At 41.6% G+C, this 27281-nt stretch overlaps 2 protein-coding genes across 2 annotated transcripts; one reads left to right on the forward strand and one right to left on the reverse strand.

The window, feature by feature from the left end:
• The first annotated feature begins 377 nt into the window (after positions 1-377).
• On the forward strand, positions 378-2526 carry LOC137039611 (uncharacterized). Its single transcript, XM_067414907.1, has 3 exons — positions 378-871; positions 1397-1578; positions 1974-2526. The coding sequence occupies exons 1-3, from the start codon at positions 721-723 to the stop codon at positions 2442-2444; spliced, it is 804 nt and encodes a 267-aa protein (XP_067271008.1). The 5' UTR covers positions 378-720; the 3' UTR covers positions 2445-2526.
• A 963-nt stretch (positions 2527-3489) lies between these two features.
• Positions 3490-5316, reverse strand: LOC137039612 (uncharacterized). The gene is made up of 3 exons (XM_067414908.1): positions 4966-5316; positions 4534-4649; positions 3490-4387 (listed from the first exon to the last, which is right to left on the reverse strand). The coding sequence occupies exons 1-3, from the start codon at positions 5306-5308 to the stop codon at positions 3584-3586; spliced, it is 1263 nt and encodes a 420-aa protein (XP_067271009.1). The 5' UTR covers positions 5309-5316; the 3' UTR covers positions 3490-3583.
• Between the last annotated feature and the right edge of the window lie 21965 nt (positions 5317-27281).

Consider the following 27281-nt stretch of genomic DNA (forward strand, 5'->3'; position numbering starts at 1 on the left):
CGATTGTGCCTAAAGCGGGTGAAGACGTACGCGAAGCTCAGCCCCGCGCGCCTCAGGATCTCACTCACACCGCCACCTGACGCGCACATTATATACACGCAAGCTCAATTTTGAATTGACTGACAGATGAGCTGCACGAAAGCGCTCTGTGGTGCAGCAGGATTTTAAACAACTTCCTGAGTGGCCGCGGACAGGCGCTGAATGCTGCCGCCGGTGTGTGTACACTCATTGAACGTGTTCTAATTTTAAAGGCGCGGTGCGAAGCTCAGCGACCTTAAAGGGGTCGCACACCGATGCTCAGCTCAGCGCCGCGACACGTCTTTAAAATATTAAGCACCCCCATATTGCCAAAATGGTATGATCCTCGTTTCATAAAGGCCGGAACACACCAAGCCGACGATCGGCCGTCGGGCAGTTTTTGTGCGTCGGCCAACAAAGTTTCCTCGGTGTGTTCCACATGGTTCCACATCGTCGGCTTGCGTTGGTCCTCGTCGGCTGTTTTTCAGCCGATTCGACATGTTAAATCGGCGTCGCCGCATGTCGGGCAGTCGGGACATATGATCGTTCTGATTGGCTGTTCAGCTAGCGAACCAGAGCACGAGAAAATAAAAACGGAAGTGACGAAGCAAGTAAACGACGGAGTCAAGAGGGAACACACAGAGCGCCTGTCTCATTTGTTTATTTTCCTCATTCCAATACACGTGAATATTGTTAAAAGATATGGCTGTGTGGACCGAGGCAAGTGAGGACGAATTGATCAGCATGATCCAGGAAAGGCCGGCGTTGTATGACATTACAGAAAAATGTTATGTCAACCGTGTGGCGAAAGCTGAAATGTGGCATGAGATGGCAAATAAACTTGTCATATCAGGTAAGATTTCCCTTTTCGCGATAGTTTACTTCTTTTCTTCTTCAGTAGTCTATTTTTTTTTTTAAGAACTGCATGTGTTAGGTTGTGTGTCTACCAAAATAAGTTGTTTTATGCAAGCAGTGCAATATTTTTTTATAATAATCGTTTGGACACTATTACTTGGGTCCCTTTGCAAAATTCTTCACACAGTTAAATTAACCAACTTCCATCTTTGCACAGCGGTTAATTTCACCTTCAAAATGCACTAGATATCAAAACACCTAATTCATGTCTTCATGTCCAAAAGCAATGATAAATGATCCACAGTTTAGCCCTCATAGATTTCTGTTGTACTAACTGTGTGGAGTTTTGCAAAAGTGACCTAAAAAAGTATTGAGAAATGTGTTCTAGTGACTGTATAAAAATGAAATGTGCTGTCATCTAGAATACATCCAGTTAACAATAGTACAGAAATTAAAATTACAAATAGCCATGAAGTTAACATAACTCAGCTTAATGCTTAAATTGTTTTACTTTGTCCCTCAGAGAAAGAGCTCAAGAAGCGGTGGGATTCACTGCGAACCCAGTACATGCGCTACAAGAAACCTGGACCCTCAGGAAGTTCTGGAGCTCAGAAGACTGGCAGGCAGCTATGGATCCTGACCCGCCTGCAGTTTCTAGAGCCTCACACAAAAAGGAAGGAGAGCACCTCAAATCTAACTACCAGGGTAAATAAACATTTTGTCTATCTCTCTCTCTCTCTCTCTCTCTCTCTCTCTCTCTCTCTCTCTCTCTCTCTCTCTCTCTCTCTCTATATATATATATATATATATATATATATATATATATATATATATATATATATATATATATAAAAAAATCTTTTTTTGTTTAAGAATAAAAATTAACATTTAGCTTTTGGTAAAGTGGCCACTGAATGTCCAGATGGGTCTATTTACAAGTAACTCAAACATTAACTTCCTCAATGTGCATCTGAATAGATCCATATTGCCAATTTGCAGGGTATTGTTTTAGTAATGCCCCGTTATTGTTATGGGTGATTGGTGAACAAATGTAAGCAACTATGTTATCACACCGTTCACGTTTTGATTGTTTCTTTAAGGAGCCTTTGTCTGAAAGTGAATCCTGTTCACCCTCAGATGGTACCAACAGTGACACCTGGATTGGCACCCATGAGGAGCCCAGCTTCATTGACGCTGAGTTACGGCCCAGTACACCTTTGGCTGAATCTACCATCTGTGGAGCTGAGTCCACAGCCAAGAAAAAGGAGCACAGCATCAACATTCAATCAAGGCCTCCAGGAAAGCGCAGGAAGGTGCAAGATGAATCCTCCTCAGAGGAGTCCACAAACTTGATGCGGATCATCGGGCGAAGTCTAGAAAAGCTGGCATCAAATGAAAACACCGGTGATGCCATCTCCGCTTACTCCAAACATTTAGAACACAGAATGCGGACTTTGCCACCACATGTACTGCCACATTTCCAACACGAGGTTGATACGTGCTTTTTAAAGTATTTAGTGGGCCACAACCATGCACTGGATGCATCTGTCAGTCAGTATACAAACCTGTAATGGTGTCACATTTAAGGCATGATGTAAAGTGTAAACAGATTTTCTAGCATATTGTAAATATGTCATGCACAGCTTTAATTTATTTTGTAGTTATCACACAATTCTATTTCACTTTTAAATATTTGTTTTCTTGTTGGTAATTTTGTATCACAGCTCTATAGCTATTCGTTTCCATTGTACTGAACATTGGAAAATAAAACACTTTGACTTTGGGTACTTGCATTCGCAGTTCTTTATGTAAAAAAGAAACACAAGATGATGTAGAATTCTAACCCTTATTTTGCTATATCACATCTAACTAGCAGCATAAATAAACCAATCTATATTATGTTTTAATTTAAGAATTAAGCTATTTATGATTAATAAAGACATTTTCGTCATGTGTTACTTCCACAATACAATGTTATATCTGTAAACTTATAATTAGCTTGGTTACTGTCAGTTAAGTTCAGTGTATGGTTTTAGGTTACATTATTTTCATCAACATTTCTATGCCACTTACTAGTGATTTAATTTCCAAACTGCTGTATGTGATGTGCAAGAAGCAGCACGATATAATTTGGCAGAAATGTCACCATAGGGATGTTTTTCAATGAAAGAAATATATAAAAATGCATAATGTCATAATTTATTAAACTTGTACCACCCATATTCACAAACAGAATTTATTGCAAATTATGATAATTGGCAAATCAACATTTAAATCTTAAAATGTAACCGTAACATATGTTAATTTAAATCTAGTCAGGCAGAATGCAACAATATTGTGGGTAAGTGGCCATTGATTGTTAAGATGGGTCTATTTATAAGTAACTCAACACAAGCCATTAAATTAATGTGTCACATTAACTTCCACTACGCATCTGAATGAGCCATTTCACCAATTTGCAGGGTATTGTTTTAGTTATGCCCTGTTATTGTTATGGGTGATTGGTGAACAAGTGTAAGAATCTGTTATAACATCATTCACATTTTGCTTTGGGTAAAAGGTAGTTGAAGTCACAAATCTATATATTATATAAAAAAAAAACTCAAAACACACCGATTTAGAATTCAAACCTTTATTATGCAATTACACACTAGCGTCATAAAACTGAGAACAAGGTCAATGACGGGAAACAAACAAGTTTGCCACATGCTTATATTTTTCCCCACTGAAACGGCACTGCACCAATGTCTGAGTTAAAGTACTGGCACAGTTTATTCCTGAGCTGTTTGGCATGTGTAGTACTGTTGGTTTTGTGTGGCAGAGAGGCCTGCTGTAGGCCAGGGTCTTGTCTCCATCTTCCTGGGACAGTGTCATGATCTAGTCCTTCCTGGTCGATTCCTTCCATGTATACTTCACCGCACTCTGTACGCAGAAAGTTGTGCAGAGCACAGCAAGCCAAAACAATGTCCTCCACTTTGCCAGTGCTTTGAATATTCATGGTGGTTAGAAAGACTCGAAAACGATTTGCCAAGATGCCAAATGCATTTTCAACCACCCTTCGAGCTCGCGAAAGCCTGTAATTGAAGATGCGTTGCTCTGCAGATAGCCTGCGGTTCGGATATGGCTTCATGAGGTACTCCTTCAAGGGAAATGCCTCATCTGCCACAATGCAGTAAGGGGACAGCTGGTCAGATTCCGGAAGTAGTGCAGGGGCAGGCGTGTTGGATGTTCTTTTCTCCAAGGCATCCTGCAAGGAGCATCCACCAAACACGCCACCATCTGAAATACGCCCATTGCAGCCCACATCAACATACAGGAATCTGTAATTGCTGTCAACCAGTGCCATTAGAACTATGGAAAATGTATGCTTGTAGTTGTAGAATGTTGATCCCGTTCCTGGTGGGGGGCGGATGTTGATGTGCTTCCCATCCAGAGCACCCAGGCAGTTTGGGAAGTTCCACTGAGCCTGGAATCCAGTCGCCACTTGTTGCCACTCTTCTACTGTGTCTGGGCACTGAAGAAGAAAAGAAAAGTTTAAAGAAAAATTTGTTTATTTTGTCCCACCCTTGATAACTTAATAATTTAGGCATGTTTCACTGTCATAATGTGAACAAAGTGCACTGTAAATGTTGAAGAAAAAACAAACAGACACATGCATACCTTAAGGTATTTCTCTTTTAAGACCTGATAGATTGCTGCACAGGTTTCAGGAATGAATAGCTGAATTGTAGACATTCCCATTCGGAACTGGTAAGAAAGGCTCTTGAAGCTTTCCCCTGAAAAGATAACAAATCACAAAACTCTTATAAATACTCATTATACATTTTTCACACCTCATCCAGAGTCAAAAGAAACACTATGCATTTTCATAATATAAAACCAGATTATTGTTAATTATTAAAGATATGGTTCTTTAAACAACCAGAATTAAGTGTCACGCGTTGACTTTTTATCAAGTAGGCAACAATTGCCACCCGAAATCAAATTATTTTCACTTTCATAACATTTAACAATAGTTACACCAAAATATAGACGACAGAAAATGTTTTGTAATGCCATGTTCAAACAAAGAATAATCTTCAGTTTGCTTACCTGTTGCCAAGAACCGTAGTGTAATCATCAGGCGCTCCCCTACGGAGATACAATCCCGGTAGTTCGTGTTTCTTCTCTGTATGATTGGACTGATAAGTTCCTTTAACATGTGAAACTGCATAGGAAAAAGCCGAGCGAAATTTTTAAAATCGGAGGTTTCAGCTAACTCAAGCTCTCGACACAGGTTCGCGAAAGCCCCTTGAGCCTGTCTCTGGCGTATCCACGGTTTCACCCATCTAGTGCGCTTTCTTCGTATTTTTCGCGTCCGCTTCTTCCTTTCCTCTTCCACAAGTAGAAGACCAAGGGCTGACAACGTCAATGCCATTTGCAACGTATCAGACATTTCTGAAATGTGCACGTCTGTGTGGTGAACGAGATTCTAGGCTGCTTTATTATTTTATACCTCTTCCGGTTTCACGCTATGAATAACGAAAACAGACTACTGCCCCCAGCCTGTACGGAAAGGTATTACATCTGACGCAGGCGCAGAACGGACGTGCTACTTGGCCGTCGGATGTTGAGCGTCGGCTTGGTGTGTCAGGGCAACTTTGGACCCAAGAAGCTGCCGACGTGAGCGAACGTGAGCCAACTCAGCAGTTTGCTTTCGTCGCCACTAGTTGGTCGGTGTCGGTCAGTGTCGGCTTGGTGTGTTCCGACCTTTACACCTGTGAAGATTCGACCGTGAGATCGGTGGTCGAATCAGGCTCCGCATATCGATGCATCGAATCTTCGACTATTCGGGGGTCACCCCTAATATATATATATATATATATATTTGTAAATGTGTATAGGGTCGCCAATGACCCGAGGTGTGTAACAGTGTAAGTATTTTTTCTGCATAATAATCATTTAATCTTTGATGGCTGAATAAGTGCAATTCACCTTTATTCCACAGGGTGGCAATGTCTGATACACAATGATGAATTGACGTTTCACTCATAGTTACTGCAGGCAGAAAACAAAAGGATGGGAAGAATCATCAGCAAAATTAACATGGCTCAGTGGTTTATTCAACCTGATCTCACAGAATTCCGTAAAAAATAGCACTGCCCCTTAACTCAAAATCCATTGTAGTTTCACAGAATCGCCGAAAATTATGTGATGGGTCCATGGAAGTGATGCCTATGTAAGTCAATGACAGGCAGCATATGTGGTCCACACACAAAATTCTTTGCATTTGTAAAAGTAGACATGATTTTATAGTCTACTTTAATATTTTGGAGCAACCAACTGCACTCCCAGCCTAAACCTACCCACTCTCAAGAATATAAAACACATAACAGACAAATAAAAGTACAGTCACAGGTATTTATTGCAAAAACTGACCAAAAACAGTATAAATGTATTCACTCATGTTGCATTCCAAGTCTTATGAAGTCATACGATAGCTTTATGTGAAGAACAGAGTTGATCCTAATGTTTTAATTGTTAATTTTTTTGATCACTCCCCTTTATGAACACAAAGGTAGTCATCCATGTTAGATATAGATTTGGGTCGCTAAATATCTAAATATGTAATGATTGGCAAGACATTCATGCATTCAAGGGTTGAATAAGCAACCATTCGAAGATTCTGATGGTAGAGACCGGATCTATCATTATGTGTTTGACATAAATACATATGATAGCTTTAGGCTATTTTGATATTATCATGTTAGCTTTGCACCTCCATATCCTTCTTCCAATATTAATCCAAATCAGATACGCCTGTAGCATCCTGTGAAACAACTGGGGACAGAAAATACGAAGCATTCCTGATAGCGAATCCAGAAGGATTTCAATTCACCTCTTCCGTTCCTCGTACCCTGTAGTGTCTAGTGTGCGGGTAGAGTGCGTACTTCAGACACTAGCACACTTGACAAGATAACAATCATCTCCCTCAGCTGTTTACTGCGAGATTTTCGGCACCAAAACCCAGAAATGTCATTTTGACATTCTGCTCAAAATGCTCGGGCACTTAAACCACAGCGCTGCAGTTGACGGCGGCACCCATGGTCTAAGAAAGTTGTTAAGTACGCTTGCCATTATGGTAACGGGATGAGAAATGACTGGAGAGTCGTGGTTGGATCACCATGGTGAGGATTTTGAGAGTCTTATAGTGAGTGCCTATCTTAAGAGGGCTGAAGTCTCTGTTTGGGAGCTATAAGTCAGACCAAAATCACCCGCTGCCTTCTTCCTGGCTCTCGAAGAAAATAGGCCAGTCTGGAAGTGGCGTCTCGCCTCGCAGCTGAATAGCTGAGAATAATAAAACCGGCAGTGATCCGTATGGAAATATGTACTCCCCTTATAATCTGAGTTATTCATGAACCCAGCAGCCCAGGAAAGCTGCGACTTTCTCTCAGATGCGTATGTTTATTTATATATCTGCGTGTTAATGGAAGGTCAGATAGCGAGATAAGAAGGGACTCATTTTGTGGGATACGGCTGGAGTTTTTTATATGCACTTCTTATCCTTTTTACTGTCTATCTCTGCTGACGCATCAAATCAGATTTTGTCCTCTGTTCCACTTCTGCAAAGAAATGATACTGCTGTAATTTTGGACTCTGCGACGATAATTCTTGTATTTGACTAATGTCTAGTCCACTATCTCCGGCCTCCCCATCACTTCTGTTTTCCGTGCTGTCATTTCTACCATCCCTCTTCAACTTTCCTGTCCTGTTTGCCCTCCTTATCTTTTCGGGCACGTCGCCCACCCGTTTTTATTCCCAGCTTGCTCATCACCAGAATTTTGCTGTGAAATCTTTAATTAAAGTTTTACGACTCGTGAGATTTCTCACCCACTCACATTTCCCCGCTGGGGAGTCATCGCATTCTTCTTCTCAACCCTCTTTCGTACTACCGTTTCCTTCCGGAGCTCTGGATTGGCAAATGACATATGCTGCCCAGCTGTTTGGAAAGATTGGCGGGCTTCTTGTGAACCAGGCGGTTTTACAGCTCCGGCTCTGCCTGTCTTCACGTCCTCTTAGCTGCTTAAATGTTCCTCCTCCCCACGAAGAGTCTCTGGAGCTGGATCAAACTGTTGGGTAGCTGATATCATCTTGCTAGATCTGAAAATGTGGATGCATAAAACTGCTTTTTGTCTCTGCTTTGGATTTTCTGTGTCATTCCCTACAATGGTAGCTGTAATGGGTGGTTTGAAACCATGTAATCCTATTTCCCTCTTACATTCCAGACTGTGGAGGAGGATATCACTGCAGCTCAGACTTGGATAGTTCTATGCGTTCGCTTAACTCTACAGCTGTGGGGTAGAGGGTAATCATATACCCACATAGTGTGCAGACACAGTTAGCACCCAACAGAGCATGAACTACCAAGCTAACTCAGCAAAATAATGTATTCTGACTTGTATACAGCACAAATAGGTCATAGAGCTCCATTTTAAGATGCACGTACAGTTGCAGACCCCTTGCAGAATCAGTGTAAATGTAAATAATTTGAACAAAATAAGGGAGATTATACAAAAACCATGTTATTTTTTTTATTTAGTACTGTCCTTGATAAGATATTTTACATAGGGTGAATTCAGGTTGATTTGGATGCTTTTTTCCATTGAGATGACTGGGTAAAAAAGTGTCCCATACAACCTGAATTCACCATAGAAGACTGTACATATCTTAATAGTTTACATATAGTCCACAAGACAAAAAAGGAGGGAAAAAAAGCTGAATTTATAAAAATGACAGGTCAAAAGTTAGAGGGTCATGAAACCCTAAAACACTTTTTTTTTTAGATGTAAACAGATATGTATAGGCTGCACATCATTGAAAACACTAAGGCTACTCATTAATTCATATGTGAAAAAAAGTTATTTTTCAGAGCGATTTCTGTCTTCCGGTTTGAAAAGCTTAGTCGGAGCAACGTCACAAATGCTGACGTCAGCGTGTGCTTCCGGCCTAAGTATAGGCTGCTGGGGACATGCTGACGTCGACCGCTCCGAGCGATTCTCGATATATATTCATGACATAAAGCTCATTCAGTCCAATCACTGCACTGTAGTATGCGTACAAGATAATTTAGTTAATATGCATGAGACAGTCACTTCTGTCAGGCTCGTCTTCCATCATTACTGTATGTTAGGGAAGTTTTGAAAGCAGCGTGCGGAAAAGTCAAGGAGGAAAGCTAGGCGTTATGCTGATACGAAGTAACGTAAGGGCACCGAGCGAGCTGTAAGCGGGCGCCGTCTGTGGAAGCTTTTGCTACAAAGGTAAAGTAAAATTAACTTGAGGAATCACACGCCGAACCTTCAAGCGTTGATCTAATTTATGTCAGAAGTGCAAAATAACTGATCTGTAGGCTAATGAACAATATTTTTGATGAAATATCAACAAGAATCAAAAGCCACCTTTTCGTTTTATTTGTGGTCACAGACATGCACTAAACCGCATGTGTTCGGGCTCTTAGTGAAACAGTGTGCTGCATATTTGGACAAATAGATTTAGCTGCGAGTGACACCGCGGATCATCATGGCAACCCAGCGCGCGTCGCTCTGTGCTTCAGATGCGCGGTCGAGACTATGAAACCTCAAACCCCTTTTTTTTACTCAATCTGCCTTCACGCGCCATCGGAAATGTGATAATTCCGACTTCTGAAGTCGTAATTACACAATCATTGCATTCAAGTTTCAAAATTTGAGTGCGTTCATGTGCAATTTTTACCTAGGAAACTCGTATTTACGATAATTCCTAAAGCACCTGAAGGCAGCATTTGCTAGCATGTTAGTGGGTGGTTCACGTTCTCTTATCACGTCGGCGCGTTGTTCCTCTTGCCAAATACAGCTTGCATATTTGGACAAATATAGTTAATTATCACATGCTTGCAAAATATTTCGTTATACAGAATAACATTTATTTTCATTTCTCACTGAATTATGCTGATTTGAAGAGCTGAAAAACTTGCGCGCAATTTAATGTCTCGGAGCTCTCTCATTCGCTGTACTCATCCCTCATTTAATCTCACTGTGGTAAACAATGCCAACGTGAAAAAAGAACATGTCTGGGAACCGCTGTAACTGCTGCTGTTGGTGTTGCTAATCTTAATGCTCCTAATGACACTCCTCTATTTATGCAAACCATTCCCTCTTTCCACACAATAACCATCCCACCTTTTCACAGTCGACCACTCCCCTTTTAAGAAGCCTTTTCAAATCGAAGGTGTGAAAAAACACCGCTGCAGCAGAGGTTTCATGACCCTTTAATGTACCATTGATTCTTAATACTGTGTCATTCCCTGGATGATCTACTGCTTCTTCTTCTTTTTGGTGTTTGTTCACGAGTCCCTTGTTTTTCTTGAGCAGTTAAACTGACCAATTTTCTTTCGAAAAATCCCTGAGATCCCGAAAAGACTTTTGCATATTTGAAACCTTTCCATCAGTGACTATGATTTTAAGAACCATCTTTTCACACTGAGGACAATTGAGGGACTCAAAAATACTATTAAAAAAGGTACAAACATTAACGGGTGCCCTAGAAGAAAACATGATGCATAAACTTATGAACAGTTCAGTTAAATAAAAGATTTCTACTTCCATTGATAACTGAAAACTTGAATTAAATGCATTACTTGCAATTCCGACTATTTTGACTACTTTTACATATTACTGTTGCCAGCTTTTTACAACGAGTTTTCTTGAAGGGGCATAAAGAACATTGAGTTCTGAAAGTTATTTTGGAACTTTTGTTTGTTTGGACCTTTGCTAGAAAGGAAATTTAGAGACTGAACCTCTTGGAACTTTAATTAAATAACACTGTTCTAGACCTTTTCTCACAATAATGTCACTTTTCTGAGACATTTTTGCAATGACCTTTAATAAGCTGGTCCAAAGGTGATTTTTAGTGGAGTAATGAAGTCAGTTCCACAGGTGTCCTAGCAGAGTAACCACAGGTGTAATTCATCACAGAAATTATTTTTGCTACTTTAATTTTACTTTTACATGACAACAATGTACTAAACACCAAAGACTTGCTCATTCACTTTTTTCACGCAGACGACGTGAAACATAGTTTGTCGCAAAAAAAACTAAAAACGCTCTATCATGCCAGACCAATAGATGGCAATGTCACTTTGTAAAGAAGCAATCAAGCGGCAACCTTTTGTTTTATAACTCATCAGTTTAAATTAAAGCCCAATGCATAATTAAGGGCGTGGCCACTTGATTGACAGGTGGATTGCCACTATGGTCAAGCTAGCCAGGCATGGTTTCAACAACCGGGAATTTCAGCTCCACCCAAATGCCGCCTCTTTGACCATTTGTCAGTGGTGCATTGACGAATGAAAAATGCTCTTCAGAACCGGGTGAGATCACAAACACTACATCCATACTTTTTTACATCACATTTTTACATCTATAGAATTTACATTTCTGTCAGGATTACTATTGTTAAAGATGATTGACAATTAGCATACAGTTTGGATAGGCGGTATGGTTCTGTTCTGGGCAAGAACTCCCTGCGCATTCATGTAGCCTAGCATTGATAAGAGCAGGGCGAGGACCAATACCCCCCCCCCCCCCCCCCTTAGGTTACACAGAACAGAACCAACATGATGTATTGCAGATATCCTTAATGCTCATATAAAATGTACAAAATAATATGGGAATTAGAATGCCAAATCCTGACTGGATGAGAGGAGGAGCTGAGTTTACACAGAGACAATGAAGGTATCTTTTAAAAAACTTTAACACTTATTGAATGTTTTTTTAAAAATGTATTCTTTTTTTAAATATGACTTTCAGTGGTTACTCTTGAAAACCACTTATGATGGCTTACCACAATCTTTTCCCACACTGGACAAATTTGTGTAAAAGCAATTTTCACTCAGGAATTGCTAGTAAATTTCATAAATAATGTACAATAAATTGGCAAGTAACACATTTAATTACATTATAATTATAATTTAATATATACAGTATTGTTCAAAATAATAGCAGTACAATGTGACTAACCAGAATAATCAAGGTTTTTCGTATATTTTTTTTTTGCTACGTGGCAAACAAGTTACCAGTAGGTTCAGTAGATTGTCAGAAAACAAATGAGACCCAGCATTCATGATATGCACGCTCTTAAGGCTGTGCAATTGGGCAATTAGTTGAAAGGGGTGTGTTCAAAAAAATAGCAGTGTCGACCTTTGACTGTACAAACTCAAAACTATTTTGTACAAACATTTTTTTTTTTCTGGGATTTAGCAATCACTAAACTAATATTTATCACTAAACTAATATTTAGTTGTATGACCACAGTTTTTTAAAACTGCTTGACATCTGTGTGGCATGGAGTCAACCAACTTGTGGCACCTCTCAGCTGTTATTCCACTCCATGATTCTTTAACAACATTCCACAATTCATTCACATTTCTTGGTTTTGCTTCAGAAACAGCATTTTTGATATCACCCCACAAGTTCTCAATTGGATTAAGGTCTGGAGATTGGGCTGGCCACTCCATAACATTAATTTTGTTGGTTTGGAACCAAGACTTTGCCCGTTTACTAGTGTGTTTTGGGTCATTGTCTTGTTGAAACAACCATTTCAAGGGCATGTCCTCTTCAGCATAGGGCAACATGACCTCTTCAAGTATTTTAACATATGCAAACTGATCCATGATCCCTGGTATGTGTGGCAAGAGCGCAGTGTGCAGAGGACACAGAATTGATTACAGTGCAAAAGCACAAAAGTAATATTTAAAAAAAACCCACTACGCCACCCTGGGGGCTTTATACCAGGGAATCACCCAAATCAAACTCACAGCACATAAGGCTTACAGGTTCGCATCGGTTGGAGTCAGGCAAGAGACAGGGGTTTTATACAAATAGTAAAACATTTATTAAGTTAAAATTAATTAAACAGGTCAAGTAACCACTCATGAAATTGAGCAAACAGTCAAAATCAGTAGATCACAATGAACAATGACACGTTCTTCCCTTAAGAATTGGTCCGGCAGTCGAGATCACTCACCCCCGAAGGGCACTACACTCCTAAAGAGAAAACCACAGCAAGCACATGTGCACTCACGCCACACACACACACACACCCTCCGTGACACCGCAAAACACTCCACAGTACCACCACCAAGATGAGGACCGCTGCACTTTGTCTCCTTGCCGTCCCAATTCTATAACACAGAACATACACGTAAGACACAGACCACAATAGAAAACATGAAAAACAATATACAGAAGGGAGGAACGATCCTCCACAAATCAAACAAATACAAAATATAAATCTGAATCAGTCACAATTAGGCCCAAACACACAATTTTCATGTCAAGGAACAAGAAACAGTACGCAGATACAAAAATAGAGAAATACGCACCGGCCGGTCACGGTTCAATATGGCTCTGTAATACGTACACACCTCTGACATTCAGGGTACATTTATGAAAAATGTCAAGTCTCCTGCAGGCCTTAAGACATTCAGACCAAACGTCTGTACTTCATACCTGGGCCGCAAAGGCCAAACAAGAAAAACAGAGTAGGGCCCACTAAACATACAAAATAAATAAAAACAAAAACAACAAACATCACATACATAAACACACAGGATACAACAACTTAAATTAACAAACTAAACAAAAAAAACTAAATGAACAGTGATGACTTATACTGAGCATCCAGCACCACGGGCAACTCACGATATTCTGAGTGATAACGTCAACCAGCAATACAGGTCCACGCTGGCTCTAGTGAAATAACAGGCAGATAGTGAAAGGTGTTGTTAAAACAGTGTCACAGTAACGTTAATCGTCATTAGGCCAAATAGCCGGGCAGCAAAACAGTGCACGGAGCATGCACTCGCAGCAGCGCGTCTCTATGAGCGCCAGATGAGCAAACAGCAGTAACGAAAGCAAATGTTCGGTGCGTCGCGCTGCACCAAGCCTCCGCTTCACTCGTCCCGTACAAAGAACGACGACGTACAACCCACCACAACCTTACTCAGGTCTATGGAAAACACCTGGAGTGGAAAGGCAACGAGAGAAGACTCACCAAGCGGCTCACGATCAGATAAAAACATTAAATAGATTCGAGGTTGCAAACATACCTGAGGCTGGCAGTTATGAAATCACAAACCTCCTCCGCTTCACTACGAGCTCACAAAACGAGCGCTGCAGACGATCCGCCGTTTATTTCCTCAGTCCACTAAAACAAAACGAGTCCACATCATCTGGTGCAAAAACACTCGCAACAGCGTCGCTAACCTGCAGTGCTTACCTCTCAACTCATACACAACACCCCGGAAAGAGATAATGACATGACGTCACATACTGCCCTCCCCGGCAACACACGAACATTTATCGCCCTTGGGACTGATTACAAATTACTATCCAGACGAGTGATAATACGAGGGGTGAACGCCTACTGCCACATATGCGATAAATAGGCCCAACACCATAGTAGGAGAAACATGCCCATATCATGATGCTTGCACCTCCATGCTTCACTGTCTTCACTGTGTACTGTGGCTTGAATTCAGAGTTTGGGGGTCGTCTCACAAACTGCCTGTGGCCCTTGGACCCAAAAAGAACAATTTTACTCTCATCAGTCCACAAAATGTTCCTCCATTTCTCTTTAGGCCAGTTGATGTGTTCTTTGGCAAATTGTAACCTCTTCTGCACATGCCTTTTTTTAACAGAGGGACTTTGCGGGGGATTCTTGAAAATAGATTAGCTTCACACAGACATCTTCTAACTGTCACAGTACTTACAGGTAACTCCAGACTGTCTTTGATCATCCTGGAGGTGATCATTGGCTGAGCCTTTGCCATTCTGGTTATTCTTCTATCCATTTTGATGGTTGTCTTCCGTTTTCTTTTCACGTCTCTCTGGTTTTGCTCTCCATTTTAAGGCATTGGAGATCATTTTAGCTGAACAGCCTATCATTTTTTTGCACCTCTTTATAGGTTTTCCCCTCTCTAATCAACTTTTTAATCAAAGTACGCTGTTCTTCTGAACAATGTCTTGAACGACCCATTTTCCTCAGCTTTCAAATGCATGTTCAACAAGTGTTGGCTTCATCCTTAAATAGGGGCCACCTGATTCACACCTGTTTCTTCACAAAATTGATGACCTCAGTGATTGAATGCCACACTGCTATTTTTTTGAACAAACCCCTTTCAACTAATTCAACTAATTGCCCAATTGCACAGCCTTAAGAGCGTGCATATCATGAATGCTGGGTCTCATTTGTTTTCTGAGAATCTACTGAACCTACTGGTAACTTGTTTGCCACGTAGCAATAAAAAAATATACGAAAAACCTTGATTATTCTGGTTAGTCACATTGTACTGCTATTATTTTGAACAATACTGTATACAGTATATACAATACTATATATATAGAAAGTATTTAGACCCCCTTACATTTTTACTGTTTGTTATATTGCAGCCATTTGCTAAAATCATTTAAGTTAATGCTCATTTAACTGAAATATCACACAGTCCTAAGTATTTAGACCCTTTGGTCAGTATTTAGTAGACGCACCCTTTTGATCTAATAACAGCCATGAGTCTTTTTGGGAAAGATTTAACACGTTTTTCACACATAGATTTGGGGATCCTCTGCCATTCCTCCACAGATTCTCTCCAGTTCTGTCAGATTGGATGGTAAACGTTGGTGGACAGCCATTTTCATGTCTCTCCAGAGATGTTCAATTGGGTTTATGTCAGAGCTCTGATGGGCCATTCAAAATCAGTCACAGAGTTGTTGTGAAGCCACTCCTTCATTATTTTAGCTGTGTGCTTAGGGTCATTGTCTTGTTGGAAGGTGAACCTTCGGCCCAGTCTGAGGTCTTGAGCACTCTGGAGAAGGTTTTCGACCAGGATATCCCTGTACTTGGCCGCATTCATATTTACCTCTGCTTAAATTTGAAGGCCAAAATGTTCTATCTTGGTCTCATTAGACCAGAGATTCTTATTTCTCACCATCTTGGAGTCCTTGAGGTGTTTTTTAGCAATTTTCATGTGCCTTGCACTGAGGAGAGGCTTCCGTCGAGCCATACATCTGTAACTGGTGGAGGGCTGCAGTGATGGTTGACTTTCTACAACTTTCTCCCATCTCCCGACTGCATCTCTGGAGCTCACCTACAGTGATCTTTGGGTTCTTCTTTACCTCTCTCACCAAGGCTCTGCTCCCCAGATAGCTCAGTTTGGCCAGATGGCCAGCTCTAGGAAGGGTTATGATTGTCCCAAACGTCTTCCATTGAAGGATTATAGAGGCCACTGTGCTTTTAGGAAACTGTGCTTTGTTTTTTTTTTTGTTTTTTGTTTTTTGTAACCCTGGCCAGCTATGTGCCTTGCCACAATTCTGTCTCTGAGCTCTTCAGACAGTTCCTTTGACCTCATGATTCTCATGTGCTCCGACATGCACTGTGAGCTGTAAGGTCTTATATAGACAGGTGTGTTGCTTTCCTAATCAAGTCCAATCAGTATAATCAAACACAGCTGGACTCAAATAAGGTGTAGAAACATCTCAGTGATGATCAGAAGAAATGGACAGCATCTGAGTTAAATATAGTGTCACAGCAAAGGGTCTGAATACTTAGGACCATGTGATATTTCAGTTTTTCTTTTTAAATAAATCTGCAAAAATGTTAACAATTCTGTGTTTTTTCTGTCATTATGGGGTGCTGTGTGTATATTAATGAGAAAAAAATGCTTAAATGATTTAAGCAAATGGCTGCAATATAACAAAGAGTGAACATTTTAAGGGGGTCTGAATACTTTCTGTACCCACTGAATTTAAATGATATTGTTATTGATTAAAATCTAGTAATTTAAAGGTAATATATATATATATATATATATATATATATATATATATATATATATATATATATATATATATATATATATATATATAAACATTAAATGACATAAGCTATCTGGACCAAAAAAAAGTATAATTTTAGGGTTTCTGGTTATTTTGACCCATAAGTAAAGGAGTCTGAGGACTGGATGAGGGCCTAAAAGAAATTGCCACATGATTTTATTTTCTTGTGGAAGGCAGACACATTCAGGCATTATTAAGTTCTGCGTAAGTATCTAATTATCTGTTATGTGTACTGTACTGTACTGTACTGTATATCATAATAATATTAATTGTAAGGACTACAACATTTCTAACATTTCTAAATGCAGCATATTGAACAATAACAGATGTGAATACTGCAGAGCATCTGTGTTTTTGGCACATAGCGCTTTGTAATGCTGTTAAAGAGATATTGTGTGTCTTTGTTCTGTATTATTTTTCAAAAAAACATTTTAATATAACCGTATCATACGCCAGAGATAAGAATAAAAATACAAATTGTGTTATCACAGGTTACAGCATGCCTTCCACAGCAGAAGGTCAAGGGTTCAGATCTACTAATGCATTGTAAATCACTTTGGATTAAATAGCCTGCCAAAAAAAAAATCATGAGAATTTGTTTTTTGATTTGTTTATACTTTATATAACATCATAATTCCTTTGAAATCACACCAAATGGAAGTAAATCTTATGGATGAGAATTCCCACTTGATGGATCGTCTCCGACAACCATTCCCTACTTCCCTCCATTTCGGCTCTTCACACGGTACCATCTGGACACTTGTGACAAAACAAGCTCTCAGGTTCTGAGCGAAGACAAAGCTGAAAGACTGAGAGATCTGTGAGTTTTTTTCATGGCCGTCTACCAGGGGATTTGGTTTGGCACGTTACCAACTGCTTGCACATTATATCCCGTCTCATTTGGTCTTCATATACATCAATGCCCACAAACACTCATACTCCATCTACGCATCTCAGACTGCCTAAGCGTGTGAGTTTAAATTAGGAGATTTACCAGCTGATCCTTTGAAGGTTCTTGATCCTAACGACAGAGAAACACTCGTGTCCCAAGAGAACATGGAAACATTTAACAGCTTCATGGACATCGAATTACAAAAATCCAATCTAAACAAGGATTATGTGAGATAATAGCACCAATAAGAGTGTAAAAAGGATTGTTAAGTGTTCATTTACCGCCAAAAAGTGGAAGTGCAAAGCTCATGCATTCACTAGAAATCAAACCCATGACATGCTTCACTGTTCTACAGGAATACCTTATAACAAAATATATTTTGCAGAATCTCCAGAGTCCTCTTTTCCATAATACCATAAATGTTGAGAACTAATGATGTTAGAAATAACTGACATCAAATCTGATCTGAATGTATATCAGATACAGGTAATTGCTGAAGTGTTGTAGTGCGTTAATATGGTATTTTAAGGTGTTCTAAAAAGTTAACTTAAAGGGATAGTTGTCACGTTACACACAAAGGAAAAGTGGTGCGAGGACTCAAGTGCAGAAAATGATAATTTATTATAAAATAAAACATAAACTCAAAACAAAACCCACGAGGGGGGGAAAAACACATAATCATAAAACAGAAACCAAAGACTCAAACATACCAAAGGAATGACGGGGAACCGGGAGACGTAGACGAGACATACAACGATCCGACCAAGACTGACAAACACAAGGAGCTTATAAAGGGAATATATCAAAAGGGAATCAGGGAACACAGGTGGGGCCAATAAACACTAATCAGATAACAAGGGGGAGGGAACTGACAGGGACACGAGCACATGCTCAACATAACAAAACCCACAAGTGCACACAAGACAGGACAGGCATGTGACATTACCCCCTCCTTAAGGAGCGGCTACCAGACGCTCCACTAGGGACGGGAGGGACAGACCCGGGCGGGACGGGAGGGACAGACCAGGGGGGCACGGGAGGGACAGACCAGGGGGGCACGGGAGGGACAGACCAGGGGGGCACGGGAGGGACAGACCAGGGGGGCACGGGAGGGACAGACCAGGGCGGGACGGGCGGGACAGACAAAGAAGGTACAGACAAGGGAGGGGTAAACAAAGGAGGAACGAGGAAAACAAAAAGTTCAGGAGGCCATGGTGGCCCACAAAGTTAGAATGGCCAGGGCGGCCCGTCGAGTTCGGGAGGCCCACAAAGTTCAAGCGGCCGGGGCGGCCCGTAGAGTTCAGGCAGCCATGGCAGTGTGGGTAGAGCAGGGCGCCAGGGAGGCGCGGTGAGAGCAGGGCGCCAGAGAGGCGCGGTGAGTGCAGGGGGCGCCAGGGAGGCACAGGGAGAGCAGGACGCCTCAGGGGCGCAGGGAGAGCAGGACGCCTCAGGGGCGCAGGGAGAGCAGGACGCCTCAGGGGCGCAGGGAGAGCAGGACGCCTCAGGGGCGCAGGGAGAGCAGGACGCCTCAGGGGCGCAGGGAGAGCAGGACGCCTCAGGGGCGCAGGGAGAGCAGGACGCCTCAGGGGCGCAGGGAGAGCAGGACGCCTCAGCGGCGCAGGGAGAGCAGGACGCCTCAGCGGCGCAGGGAGAGCAGGACGCCTCAGCGGCGCAGGGAGAGCAGGACGCCTCAGCGGCGCAGGCAAGGCGTTGGGGAAACTTCTCCAGTCCAGCAGTATCCACCGGCACTGGGACCACCAGAATACGATCTGCTGGCATTGGGACCACCGAAACATGATCTGCCGGAACTGGGACCACCGGAACACGATCCACCGGCACAGGGACCACCGGAACACGATCCACCGGCACAGGGACCACCAGAACACGATCCACCGGAACTGAGACCACCGGAACTGCCTCCGGGGCTTCGGATAAAGCCATGTGCTCCTTCCACGCATGCAGGACTGCCACCACAAAGCATCCCATCACAGCCCTCCAGGCCGTTTCCGGACTCGGGACCACCGGAACGGAGTCCACCGGCACAGGGACCACCGGAACACGATCCACCGGCACAGGGACCACCGGAGAACGATCCACCGGCACAGGGACCACCGGAGCACGATCCACCGGCACAGGGACCACCGGAGCACGATCCACCGGCACAGGGACCACCGGAGCACGATCCACCGGCACAGGGACCACCGGAGCACGATCCACCGGCACAGGGACCACCGGAGCACGATCCACCGGCACAGGGACCACCGGAGCACGATCCACCGGCACAGGGACCACCGGCACAGGGACAACCGGAGTTGTGGATGACACCCTGTACTTCTCCCAAGCATGCAGGACTGCCACCACAAAGCCTCCCATTACAGCCCTCCAGGCCATGTCTGGACTCAGGGCTCCCGGACTCGGGACCCCCGGAACTGGCACCGAGGGAGGCCTTCTCTGCTGAGTCCTCATAGTATGGTCGGATCGTTCTGTCACGTTACACACAAAGGAAAAGTGGTGTGAGGACTCAAGTGCAGAAAATGATAATTTATTATAAAATAAAACATAAACTCAAAACAAAACCCACGAGGGGGGGAAAAACACATAATCATAAAACAGAAACCAAAGACTCAAACATACCAAAGGAATGACGGGGAACCGGGAGACGTAGACGAGACATACAACGATCCGACCAAGACTGACAAACACAAGGAGCTTATAAAGGGAATATATCAAAAGGGAATCAGGGAACACAGGTGGGGCCAATAAACACTAATCAGATAACAAGGGGGAGGGAACTGACAGGGACACGAGCACATGCTCAACATAACAAAACCCACAAGTGCACACAAGACAGGACAGGCATGTGACAATAGTTCATCCAAAAATAAAAATTACCAAATTAATCAAGCCATCCTATATGACTTTCTTCTTTCAAACGTGTCATCAAAAATGTCCTGGTTAATCCAAGCTTTATAATGGCAGTGGAGCCCAGAATATGAAGCCCAAAAAAGCGTATCCATCAAAAAAGATGGGAGGGCTTCTGAAGTGATCCGATACATTTGTGTAAGACAAATATCCATATTTTACATCCTTAAAATATCTAGCTTCCGCCAGACCACTTTCCATATTCAACATACGAAGAAAGCATGACTTGTGTGACGTATGACACAGGACATGGACTCCACTAGACCCCTGATGGAGTACTGTGATATCTGGCACTAAGATGTTAGCAGCAGATTCTTTAAGTCCTGTAAGTTTGCGAGGTGGAACCTCCATGGATCGAACTTGTTTGTTCAGCACATCCCATAGATGCTCGATTGAATTTGAGATCTGGGGAATTTTGAGGCCAAGTCAACACCTCAAACTTGCTATTGTGCTCCTCGAAACATTCCTGAACCATTTTTGCTTGTTGCGAGGCGCATTATCCTGCTGGAAGAGGACACAGCCACCAGGGAATACCGTTTCCATGAAAGGGTGTACATGGTCTGCAGCAATGCTTAGGTAGGTGGTACGTGTCAAAGTAACATCCACATGGATGGCAGGCCCCAAGGTCTCCCAGCAGAACATTGCCCAAAAGCATCACACTGCCTCCGGCTTGCCTTCCTCCCCATAGTGCATCCTGGTGCCATGTGTTCCCCAGGTAAGCGATGCACCCGGCCATCCACATGACGTAAATAAAATGATATTCATCAGATATATCTATTGCTCCGTGGTCCAGTTCTGATGCTCATGTGCTCATTGTTGGCGCTTTCGGCGGTGGACAGGCATCAGCATGGGCACCTTGACTGGTCTGCGGCTATGCTGCCCCATTCGTAATAAACTACGATGCACTGTGTATTCTGACTAGCCTAGAAATCTAGACGCACCCTAGCGGGCGTCTTGGCAAATTTAATCTGCCAGCAAGTGTCGTCTAGGAACTCTCAATACCCTTCTGAGCTGTATTCCTCTCAATCTGGACGGGCCAATCACATCGTGTATAGAGTCGGTAGGCGGGGCCATAATGACGGCGGCCGAGTTGCGTTTGCGTGCTTCTAGTAAACACAGAAACTGGCGAACGGCGGTCTTTCGAATCAGCTTTGACCGCGATTCTGGAAGACTTGGAGTTAAGCTTTTCTCTGAGAAAAGAACAAAGAACGGCACTGAAGTCATTCTTAAAAAGGGAAGATGTGTTCGGAGTTTAGCCGACCGGATACGGCGAATGTTTAATCAGTCAGCGAGCTCTGCTTCACCTTCGTTGCTCTGGTTGGTTGTAGCGCTATCCTATCGCGTGCAGAGGGAGTTTGAAAGACAACCGTTTATCCCGCCCCTCAGATTGAGCTGTCAATGGTGAGTTTCCAGACCAAACATCTTGATGTGGGTCTGGCTTGTCAGGCTATATTCTGACACCTTTATCAGAACCAGCATTAACTTCTAATTTGGACCACACAGGCCAGCCTTCTGCTTCAAACACAATAACTTTAAGGACAAAAATGTTTACTTGCTGCCTAACATATCCCACCCACTAACAGGTGAGGAAGAGATAATGAGTGTTATTCACTTCACCTGTTATGTTGTTATGAATGTTAATAATGTATATTAGAATGTCATGTATGGAATTTATTTATTAATTTTTTCGGACTTAAACAGCAACCATTTCCGTAATAAAAAAAAAAAAAAGATTGACTTGGACACTGCAAATTTCTTATTTTTCCACAAAAGGTTTCCAAAAAATGTCACATGGGTTTGGAAAAAAACATGTACTTTTTTATCTTTACACAATTCAACCGTAATGGTCATACATGTTGTATTTTCCATTATTCAGTCTGTCATCTTCCATATCAAAGCTCCATGTGCTGCTTTTTCCATTTTCGGTGATCTTGCACCCGGCCACGGCCGGCCCACAGGATTAATGCTCTGGATTAGGAGTCAAAGAGGGCACCTGTACTTTGTCACCTGTTGAAATTGTATTGTGAAGCCTACAGGGGACAAATCTGATTGAAGCTTTCTCACCACTGGAGACATTTCCCTACAGTCACCTTCAGGTACACACACACACACAGCTGAGAAAATGTAATGAGGTCTCGAATGAACCCTGGCACACTATCCTTTTCTTTTTCTGTCCTCCTGCTATCGCTTCTTGAGCCCTTGTGGGTCTCGTTGCCGAATAAACTGGCCATGAGTTTTGCTTTTCCGCCTGCCAATTTCCCTTCTCAACATTCCCTTGCCACAGATGGCGTAGGGAACAGCAGTGGTTAAACTTCGACTTTTCCGTTTTAACCTGCTCAGACTGAACAACATCACTCAAGTTGAAAGTGTGCAAGTGAATGCGAAGAAAACAGATGGTAAACACATTGCCAATTCCAAACGATAGCAGAATAGAAAACGGCAGCTGATTTTGCGACTGTCATTAACACATGTGACTTTTTTCTATAAAATTCATAGTCTGAGATAGTCACAGAAATATGTGCTTTCTGGTTGGTGTGTGGGCGCGTGGAAATAGACTGTTTGTATGTAATTCTGAGCCCTAAGGGAAGTTACATGCACGAATGCTTTTAAGGCTAAGAAAGCAAAGACACAGCCTTAGGTGAAGCTCTGACTGGTCAAGGAGGGTGAGACTAGAACCCCATACATTATTTAGCATAGGAGGGGAAGTAGATATAAACAGCATTTAAATAATATTGTTGTTGTTTTTTATTTGCAAATGGCACCAGAAAAAAAATACTGTATATGTGTGAGAGCAATTAAATCTATTTGAACTATTGATTTTCAGAAATATCGTTGCACTCAAGGTTTCTGGAAAAAGCTATTTATTAGAATTCCCATTTTACACTTTTAAGAACCCTCCAAACAATTTGTCAAAACTATATTAAAATGTAAAAACTATATATATATATAAAAAGATACTGTTAAAATTAGTATTAAAATATAGCATTTCTCTCTAAAAAGTAACTAATGGCATTACTTATGGGGTTAATTTTGCATTACTTTTCTCACCTGTGATATGCTTGCCTATTTGTTTTTTAATAATAACAAGTTATATTTTTGGAAAATGTTAAAGTGCCCCTATTATGTATTTTTGAAGATGACCTTTCATGTAGTGTGTAACATAGTTCTAAGTGAATGAAAACATCCTGCAAAGTTTTGAATCTTAAAGTGCACCATATATAAAGTTATTGCCTCTCAAAAGTAAGAGTCGACACTGCGGCAATTAAACAAATTGTTCTAAAACACAACGCCTCTCTTACTCCTGATTTCTCTCAACATGGGGACAAGAGAGCTGTCAGTCAATAAATGAGAGAACAAAATAATGGGTCCTGCACACTGCGAATTTTCAAAATCCTTTGCGAATGTCCCATGTCAGACTGCACGATAGTGAATGCGCACTAAAAACGGACGCGCGCAAGAAAACTCGTCCGGAGTATTATATAATCAATGAATGATGCTATTCGGGTACAGTGAGCTGCATTACACGCAGGACTGCAATGCTGGCTACAGAGAAATCTCTAGCTCTCGTTTTGGTCATAGTTTGTCTTGAAAAACGGCGATATTTGACTGTCGTCGTAGGAGAAGTCACACTGCAGGATTGTGTGCCAAATCTTCTGACACTGCCAGAATTTCATCTGAGGTCAAATTTGATCGCAGCGCTCATTAATCGGCTGCCGGTAAACATGTCAAACTAACGACCAAAGACGTCAGATTTTAGCCTAGGATCAGAGGAATCTTTTAGGATTTGCTAAATTTGTCTCAGACGGCCAAATCGTGGCCAAAATCGCACAGTGTGCACCTGGCTTAACTTGCATTACTTATTTGAAAAAGTAACTAAGATATTTTGTCAATTTAAAAGTAATTTTTTCTGTACTAGTTACTTTAAAAAAGTCAGATTACATACTTTCGTTAGTTGTAATGCTTTAAGCCAAACACTGCCTCTGCCTACCAAATATTTTCACAAAGTATAAAAAAAAACTTCTAAAATATGTTGGGCTTGTTCAGAAGGCGGCATGTCAATGGACGGTTCAGTGGAGGGCAACTATGGTCGCAAGTTCTAACAAAGTTTTACGAGTCAACGTTTTACGAGTCTGCGTTTTGCAACTAACATTTGCAAGTTGTGATTGGAACAACAGCTTTTGATTAGAAGCTGTGGTTAGAAGCTTAGTTTGCATGACATGTGGACTTAATAAATCCTTATCTTAAAAAAATATATATTACTCCACCACCTGCATGACACCATTAATCAACGTGGCTGAACGATCAATTTGCGACAATACGGTTTTGGGAAACAGTCATACTAGCTAGTTGATTTCTCCAAGGATGTATCACACTATGGTAGTGAAGCAGCGAGTGACATCATTGTATGGGAAATGCAACCCAGAACGTTACAACGCTACAACAATATGTCAAATATGCCCTATATTGAACATTCAAGCATAAACAAATCTGTTCTAGAACCCAAAAACCGAATAAAGACTTTGTAAAAGAGCACAATAGGTCCTCTTTAAATGCATAAATCTGCTCATCTCTTTTCCATGGGAGGAAGACGACCATCAGTTCATGTATAATTGAGTGGCCATCAACCCTCCCTTCAGCTGAGCCAGGATCTGAAGTTCTGTCTCAAGTCCACACCCGAGACCACCAGAGCGTGAGCAGGTGGAGGGGCCCAACAGATGGTGACTCTCTTTGTGATTTCAGGACCCCGCTCACAAGACAAACCCACCCACATTGAGAGTGACATCCTCACCCTTGATCACTTCAGCCCTTGAAGGCGGCTGCCACTTTCCGCAAGTCAGATGGGCATCTCTCTTCAAAGACGCCTGGAGAAACTCAATCCAGACAGGCTTTGAGAGACAACAAGGTTCTGAGTGCTGTTTTGGCTCCACATTTCTCCACTATTAAAATTACTTATTCCAGGTTGGGCTGCATCGGCAAGTGCTAATTGTGGACGCATGCTAAATGAAGTACTGTTTTTTTAACCCTTCTGGTGGTTAATCAAAGTAATTATCCCTTACAGAGGCTCATAAGCATAAAGTTACTCTAATGAGCCTCTTGTGCTGATTTTGAAGTAAGCATGTGCATCATTTGGCCGTTAAGTGTGCCAACTATTGTTGAGTATATTTAGATGTAGCGATAAAGAGGTGGCAGATAAGAAATCTATTAAAAAGATAAAATAGAAGCACAAGCAAAATTGTACTCTTCGAATCATATTAACATCATGGCATGTTTAGATTACATGATATGCACTTTTGACAAGATAAATCAATTTGCCTTATCGTGTTCCTTTGAGCTCTTCACACACACACACACAAACACACACACGCGCACACACACACACACACGCATGCACGCACGCGCACACACACACACACCACTCAGGCATAACATTATGACCGCGGACAGGTGTAGTAAATAGCACTGATTATCTCTCCATCACGCCACCTGTTAGTGGGTGGGATATATTAGGCAGCAAGTGAAAATTTGGTCCACAAATTGTATGTGTTAGAAGCAGGAAAAATGGGCAAGTGTAAGTATTTGAGCGAGTTTTGGGCCAAATTGTGATGGCTAGACGCCTGGGTCAGACTGCAAACTGCAGCTCTTGTGGGGTGTTCCCAGTCTGCAGTGGTCAGTATCTATCAAAAGTGCTCCAATGAAGGGACAGTGGCGAACCAGAGACATGGGTCATGGGCGGCCAAGGCTCATTGATGCAAAATTGAGCATCAATTGAGAACTGGACCACAGAGCAATGGAAGAAGTTGCCCTGGTCTGATGAATGTGCTGAGGGAACAAACAAGTCCGATCCATGGAGGCCACACCTCACAACTTACAGGACTTAAATGATCTGCTGCTAACATCTTGGTGCCAGATACCATAGCATACCTTAAGGGGTCTAGAGGAGTCCATGCCTCAACGGTCAAGGCTGTTTTGGCTGCAAAAGGGGGACTGATACAATATTAGGAAGGCAGTCATAATGTTATGCCTGATAAACTGTTTATTTATTTATTTAAATAACCAATGAAAACCAAATAAAAGGCAGGGATCTACAAAAAGGGGTTCCTCAAATGTTTACTCTCAATTATTATTAATTATCATTTTAACGTTTTTGCATATGTACAGTAAATACATTTATGTGATATGCTTGTTATTGAAAAAAACAAAAACAAAGTTTTATACAATATGAAACCATTTCTATCCAACAAGGATTTCCTGGCCTTAAATGGCTGAATATCCTTTGACTGCAAAACATAACTATTTGTGTGTTGTTGATTTATTAATGTTCACTATTAATAAATCATTCTTATATTCACATAAAATGATTTATATGCTTGTTGTACATTATAATAATTCTGATCCATCCGTCAAAAACTTAAATGAGCTTCATGAATATAGCCATTCAGAACCAGAAAAAGGGAAATATTTGATATTAACAAAGCAGAATGTGAAGTTCTTCCTAATGATGTTCAATATCTGACTAGAACTTGCAAAATTCCCCCAATAAATGAAAATGCTTAGCAATAAATGTTTCATTAGGCCCTGCATAATAATAATAATAAAAAATATCACTCCTGTCAATTATTTTTACAAATTTGCATGTGAATATTTTAGACTTGACAGAAGCCATTGAACTGCAAAACACAACTCAC

The sequence above is a fragment of the Pseudorasbora parva genome, chromosome 14 (genome assembly GCF_024679245.1).
Source record: "Pseudorasbora parva isolate DD20220531a chromosome 14, ASM2467924v1, whole genome shotgun sequence".
Classification (NCBI taxonomy): Eukaryota; Metazoa; Chordata; class Actinopteri; order Cypriniformes; family Gobionidae; genus Pseudorasbora; species Pseudorasbora parva.

Excerpts from the sequence above, each read along its gene's own strand:
- LOC137039611 (XM_067414907.1), top strand. The coding sequence starts at position 721 with ATGGCTGTGTGGACCGAGGCAAGTGAGGACGAATTGATCAGCATGATC. Across the intron at positions 872-1,396 it reads AAATAAACTTGTCATATCAG|AGAAAGAGCTCAAGAAGCGG; the intron begins GTAAGATTTCCC and ends TTTGTCCCTCAG. Across the intron at positions 1,579-1,973 it reads CCTCAAATCTAACTACCAGG|GAGCCTTTGTCTGAAAGTGA; the intron begins GTAAATAAACAT and ends TGTTTCTTTAAG.
- LOC137039612 (XM_067414908.1), bottom strand. The coding sequence starts at position 5,308 with ATGTCTGATACGTTGCAAATGGCATTGACGTTGTCAGCCCTTGGTCTT. Across the intron at positions 4,650-4,965 it reads ACTACGGTTCTTGGCAACAG|GGGAAAGCTTCAAGAGCCTT; the intron begins GTAAGCAAACTG and ends TTATCTTTTCAG. Across the intron at positions 4,388-4,533 it reads TAAAAGAGAAATACCTTAAG|TGCCCAGACACAGTAGAAGA; the intron begins GTATGCATGTGT and ends TTTCTTCTTCAG.